A 7032-nucleotide genomic window follows, 5' to 3' on the forward strand; every position below is an offset into this window, starting at 1 on the left:
CCAACCAAACGGCCGCGCCGCCCAACGAATCACCGAGGTTCATCGGCGCCGATAAACCTAATATTACGTGCAATGTAATTATTTAATTTAATGTAATGCAATTATTAGTCCCCATATTGTAATCCCACTGCGGGAATCCAACAAAAGCAGAAATGTGGCATCATTTATAAAATGAACAATAAAAACCACTCGTTACCCAGCTAACAGCATGCCGTCATAATAACGTCAAAAACACGCCACAATTATCGTCATTATTACGGCATTGTTGACGTCAACAATCACGTCAAAATAACGGAAATGTGACAGGTGTCAATGACGTATCATGAATAACGTCTATTCGGACGTTTATACACACGCGTACTTTTCACGTCACAGTGTAAATATCCTAGACGTATTTTTGACGTTTTTTAAAGGCGTCTTATTTACGTTACTTACAGGGTAAAAAATACTCCAATGAAAACTCAATTCATTTATTTTGCAAATAAGGTAGGTATTTTTACAAAAAAAAAACAAACATTACAAATTTGTATGTGACATAGGAAATGATACATACTTTTCCGGTAAAGGTAAAACTAAACATTTGGTTCTAATTAATCTTAAAGGCCACTTACTTAACTCAACAGATAAATTATCAATAAGGTATATTCCAAAGTTAGATGATTTTACTGGATAAGTATAAAAAGAACTATATGAGCAAAAGTGTTTTCCTATTAAAAATATTTCGTTATCGATTTTAATAACATTGTGAATTTGAATCACTACTTTATCATAGGACATGCAGTACGAATCTTTAACAGAATGCAGATGACTGGTAAAAATACAATCTTTTTCTGCCCAATAAAATTTTTTAAATTGCTCACATTCAACCAGATCTACCAATGGACCTAAACAGTGCTGTAGTGAAAGTAGGTTTTCACGTGATTTAAACGTTAATGATACATTACGGGTTCGTTCTATTATTCGCCTAGCTACCTGTTGAAGCGGTAATCTAGAACCTCTTAAAAGTTTTTTTAACCAACCCAAATAATTTTCATAGGGAAAGGCTGAAAAATTGTCAACAGGCCCATATAATTTCACATCCGATGATAAATGACTAAGAAGATGTACATTATAGATTAAAAACTCTCTTCCATACAGTTTTTCTGAATGAGAAATAAACAAATGTAAAAAGTTATTGGCAGCATCACAGTTTTCTAAATGATATTCTGATGAAAGAATTGTAAGAGCACTATGTAAAAGCAGAAAGTGCTCATATAAAGCAATATCAAGCACGTCTTTCAAAGCAAGTGGTCCTATATAAAATAAAAATAATCTATATTCCGTAGCTTTCCATCGAGCCAATTCTGACATAGAACGACATTTACGATTAAATTCTATTGGTATTGCAAATTGTAAATCAAATAATTTTAAAGAAATAGTATTTACGAGGTGACTTGATAACTTAATTATAAGATCTCCGCCAACCCACGCATTTAAAAGTTTTTTCATAACGCCAAGGCATACAGCGTGCATGTAGTCTATTGGAAACTGTGTTACAAAGCCTACATTTAACACACTTAGAGGAGATGTACCAGAATGATGGTCTTCGTCTATCTGTTGTAAAAAAGATAAATCGGTTCTTAGTGAAGCATTCAGTTCATTTAGTATGACACGTCCATTGTAATAATCTCCGTACACTGTGCATTTGTCACAACTGGCATATCCTGCATGGCCTTTAGTGCATTTAATATATGACCGTGCAGGGGCATCACAAATGAAATTGTAAACCGAAACAAAGTATGTTGTGCTAGCATAAATAAAACCCTGATTACTTAACTTATTTAATTCGCTTATAAAATCTTCCAAAAATAAGATTAACGGGATTGGTTTCCCCGTACCATAAAAAATCCCAATTGGAAAAGGTTCACAATGTGGTACATTTTTAATTAACCCTAATATCGGCCAAAAGTGTTTAGATGAACTATTAAAAAGTGGGAGACCGTCAATATTGAAACTTAATTTAAAAGTAGGATCAGTATAACTGGGATTGTTAATTAAAACATTTCTCAAAGTACTTTCAATGCCAAAATGAAAGTACTCTCCATTAGATAATTTCTTACATACTGTAACAGTAGGTGTACGTAACAGAGTTCGACAGTCCAAAGGTAAGTATGGGTGGTATTGTTGTAAAATGTGCAATAACGCAGTTACAGATGATTGGGGAACTTGTAAGTTTGATGATGCCCATTGCCTTAATTGGTCGGTTAAATGTTGGTGAGAATTGACACTTGATTGGTCATTATCAATACAATTACTCAGAGGTGGAATATCATGAAAAATGTTATTTTCATCTTAATCAGACGAATATAAATAATCTATAACATTATCAGGGACAAATTCAACACCATCAATACTTAATTCTGATTGGGAATGATGAAAAACCTCAGCATTTTCAGTTACATTATTTTGTAGATCATTTACACTATCAAAATTATTTGTATTATGAGAATTATTGGCAGAAAAAGATTGTTCTTGAGCAGGTTCATTTATGCCTGTTTCTATTTTTTCTAAAATGTCATTAACACTATTTCGTATTCTTCTGCATGCTTGCCGCCAACCTACAGTAGTCTTAACATTTACTTTTTTGTACATATTTAAGTAATAACTACTAAAATGACTTATCTGCTAAGAAAATGAATACATGCATGGTCTAATCTACAGTAACTTGCCCTTGTGATTTGTTCTTGTTCCTTTGTGGGGCATGTTTTAACCAGACTTTAATCGAATCTTGAATTGTCTTCTCGTTTGCACCATCACTAGTGATCATTACACTATTAATTAATGCACTTTTTGTATTTTTTAGGTCATTAAATGGGTGTTTGTTCTTTTTACCAAAATAGTTAAAATGAATTGCTACTTGATCCGTTAATAATTCTTTCAAAATTCGGTTAGTTTTCCCTACAACACCATTCCCCCCAAGTGTAGACAAGTAACGAATCTATAATAAAACAAAATTTGAAGGTGGTAAACAAATATCAAATCATTTTGTACTCACCATGCCATTAAAATTATCTTTATCCCTGAGATAGTTATCCAATTCAAGTACATCATTAACAGATGTTGAAGGTAATTGAAAGGGCAGGTTGTCTGGTCGTTGATATGAGTATGTTGTGGAAGTCGAATTGCCAGTACAGTTTTCTTTTAAGAAATTTATGATTTGGTTGTTCTGATCTTTGAGTTGAACTAATAATGTAATTATTCGCTTTTGGAAAGCTGCAATTATTAATTTAGGAAAATAATTATAAATAAGAAGTATCATATACCATCACACTGATTATGTACGGTTGGAGTGTGTGTTACAGAATTTCGTATGGTAGGTGTAGAAGAGGCAGCATCTGAATGTATATCTAAAATTACACAAAAGTAAACTAAATTTTTATAATTCTACAAAATACGAGACAAAATACTTACAACTGCTACGATCTGGTGGTGTACTGTTTTGCAAACTTTGGATTGGTGTATTAGTTGAATTTCGGTTGGTAAGTGTAGAGGATGCCGAAACTATGTGTGTGTCTAACAATTACACAAAATTAAACAAATTATTGTATACCTTAACAAAATGCTTACAATTGCCAAGATTTGGTGTTGAGCTCCGTTGACAATTACCAAACGTATCTAAAAAAAGAAACAATAATTAATATTACTTACAGCTACATTGATGAGTTAGTGCTGGCCAATTATACACGTTACTGTTTACCTGTGCAGGTTGTTTGCACATCATAGCATATATATGAGACGGTTGAATGGACCGTAATAGGTATTCCCGTCGTGACTGTATTCACACATACCTCTAATACTAGCTGGTATTTGGGCGGGCCTTACTAATGACAATTTTGTTTTCTTTGAACGAACTTCCTCATCAGACGAGAACGAAAGTCTTTTCGTACTTTTTTTTATTCTTTTGGGGGGTAATTCTGGAGGTAACTCCTCTTCGATTTCTGTACAAATGTCAGAAGTATATTGGGCTTGCTCGATCTTGTTCACTGCTTCATTATAATCATCTAAAAACCATACTCTATTAGAAAGGTCATATGCATAATTGTAGGGACAGCGTACCACATTCAAAGAATGTACGTGCAATGCCGAATAACTTCCAATTATTTTCAGTGGATGGTCTTTCGCCTTTTTTTACAGCTTTGAAGCTTATAAGGGGGCCAAAATACATTATTTTTTTGTGGAGTGAGCCAAGTGCTTGAAACTACAGCTACTCCCTCACCCTCGTGGAATTCTACACCTACAAAGGACATTTCCAAAAATCTAAAAAATTTAAACATTAGTTACTACTTTTGTAATAACTCTTTACACTTACCTAAGAATCCAAAACCACGTTATTGCAAGGCAAGAGAAATTGGCGCGAACATGCATACTCACATTTACAGGTTAGGTTATTGTTTTGTAATGGTGGTACGTCTGTTTTATTCACCAACTACTTCTAATTAACCGATGTATTTGTTGCTCAATACACGGTAAATGTATCTGTCAACACTTCTCAAATATTCATCAAATAATTTAACTATAATTTAAGTTAATGGCGGTCTCAGGTCTGTCATATCAACGACGGCGTTCTCTACACGGTCACGGTCATTTACATCAGAATGGCGAGGGAAAACGAAGAAACTCGAATCAAATCGATCATGTCCCGCGTTTTCCGCAACCTTTTAAAATAATATTTTCATTTTTATAAATCGTGGAAAAACGACTCAATAAACATTTTTCGAAAGTATCATACAAAAGTAGATTTGTTTGGAAGTTTAATAAAATAATTCATTTGTACGTCTGTGGCACTGACGATTAATTGACGTCAAATATATGTCATTACAGTATCGTCATTTAATGATCATTTTCATAACGTTTCAATGACGGCATCTATTGGGCATACTGACGTACTCGGCATAAAGATGACCCAATGTCAACGTCAATGAAACGTCAGTGTGTTAGCTGGGTACAAATGTACACTAAAAAAGGTGAACCGAGAAAACGTAAAAGATATGAAGTTTCATTAGTCGAACGAAAAAAAATAAAAGAAATTAAAAAACAAGAAAACCATCATGTGGTAGAAAACCCTTCGTGTGAATGCAAACTTAAATGTGCAGATAAAATTACCTATGAACGGCAGAGTAACATAAACCACGAATTTTGGGGCTTAAAAGACGAGGCGCAAAGACAGTTTATTTTTAGCGCAGCAAAAAAGGTGATCTCTAAGAGGAAAACGTCTGAAAATTCCAGAAGAAACAATACAATACTTTATTTTCTAAAGGACGAAAAAGGGATGGACGTTAAAGTTTGTAAAAAATTCTTTCTCGGTACGTTTGGCTATACACTACAAAATGACAGACGGATCAGAGATATTATAAGAAATAATGATTCTTCACAGTTAACACCTCATCCTATTAAACTGGGACATCCATCCTCAAAAAAGTGGATAGAGATGTCATTATAGAACATATTAATACGTTTTTTCCTACTATTTCGCATTATAGAAGGGCACATGCGCCTCGCCGGAAGTATCTTCCCAGTGACTTGAGTATTACATTAATGCACGAAGATTGTAAAGAAAAGTATCCTGCTATTAATATATCTTACGAACTGTACCGTAAGCAAGTCGCCGAAATGAATATATCATTTGCCAATTTGGGGCATGAGGAGTGTTGGACATGTGAAGCATTTCAACTACACTGCCAGAACACTCAACACAGTGTAAGGCATTCCGCATTACTGGCCCCTCGGTACCAGGTAGTGGTGATTCGTTGGGAATGTAAGCTTCAGTGTTTTCCAACATAGTGTTTAATTTGGACTTTTCAAATATGGTGCTATCTGATTCTCGTCCACAAGATCCCACCTCAATATAACTGAACCGGTAGTATGCATCGGCAACAACAAACAGCACTACCGAGTGAAATTTTTTGTAGTTGAAAAACTGGGATCCAGCAAAGTTCGGTTTCACAATACGCACATGCTTCCCGTCTAACGCCTCTAAGCAATTTGGGAAATTTGTCTCCTTTTGAAATCCCTGAGCAGTTTCCAACCATCTTTCCCGTATTGCATTGTTAAACCAGTTTCATGTCGCTAGTTTAGAGGCTAGAAGGTTAAAATGTAACATAGCATTTCTATTTAACATCCTGCATGACAGGACTGATGCTCCTGACTTACTGTACCAAATTAACTTTTTTGTACCGCCTTACCATTCTCGCAATAGTTTACCATTTCATCTCCCACTACCAAGAACTAATGTGTTATTTATGTCGCCGATTTTTAATTCATCTAGAATATATAATAAATTTTGCGGAAATAAGGATATTTTCAGTTCTGCTTTAAACAACTTACTAAGTTGCATTGATCCATTTATTTTGCATTAGATACTCTTAGTTATAATTGTATTAAATATGATTGTTGATTTTAATGGGTTTTGAATCAATTTATATATATATATATATATATATATATATATATATATATGTATTGGTAGCTTAATTTATGTTATTTTGATGTGCCGTCTGTAGTATTACATAATATTGTCCTATAATTGGAATAATTTTTGTTCTGTTGGGCAATTAAATATTATTATTATTGTCGGTGTTTCTTGTGAGAACTCAGGTCTAGCCTGGTTAACTAATCGCACGGATTAAAATCAAGTAACGATTAGTGTCTGTGTCTGGTGAAGTTATGTATGTAAAAAAAAAAACAAAAAATTAAAATCACACACCTACATTGGACATCTGGGGATAGTATGTAATTCGTACTTACCAACATACCTATTGATGGGCACAATAGCCAACGCTATACATTATTATTATTATTATTATCTTTGCTCCGAAAATTCCGGTATACACTCTTTCACTAAGACTTTCCACACTGCCTCACAAACTTTTCTGACAATTTTGCATATAGTTGAGTGTCCAAGTCTATACTGATAATGAAGGTTAATCATTGTGCATCCACTGCCCAAGTATCTGAAAATAAAACTGTGACTGTCATTTGTATATCTCTTCATTT

General features: G+C 34.0%; 1 protein-coding gene across 2 annotated transcripts; it reads right to left on the reverse strand.

Moving 5' to 3' along the window:
- Positions 1-735: 735 nt before the first annotated feature.
- LOC116163047 lies at positions 736-6364 on the reverse strand. Of its 2 annotated transcripts, XM_031476982.1 has the most exons (8): positions 4349-6364; positions 4096-4296; positions 3828-4040; positions 3607-3654; positions 3451-3552; positions 3303-3386; positions 3035-3252; positions 736-2977 (listed from the first exon to the last, which is right to left on the reverse strand). In XM_031476982.1, the coding sequence occupies exons 2-8, from the start codon at positions 4202-4204 to the stop codon at positions 2690-2692; spliced, it is 1062 nt and encodes a 353-aa protein (XP_031332842.1). In that variant the 5' UTR covers positions 4205-4296; positions 4349-6364; the 3' UTR covers positions 736-2689. The 2 variants fall into 2 exon arrangements, with proteins under 2 accessions (XP_031332842.1, XP_031332781.1); XM_031476921.1 differs by having other exon boundaries at positions 4096-6364.
- Between the last annotated feature and the right edge of the window lie 668 nt (positions 6365-7032).

Source organism: Photinus pyralis, unplaced genomic scaffold (genome assembly GCF_008802855.1).
Source record: "Photinus pyralis isolate 1611_PpyrPB1 unplaced genomic scaffold, Ppyr1.3 Ppyr1.4_LG1, whole genome shotgun sequence".
NCBI lineage: Eukaryota > Metazoa > Arthropoda > Insecta > Coleoptera > Lampyridae > Photinus > Photinus pyralis.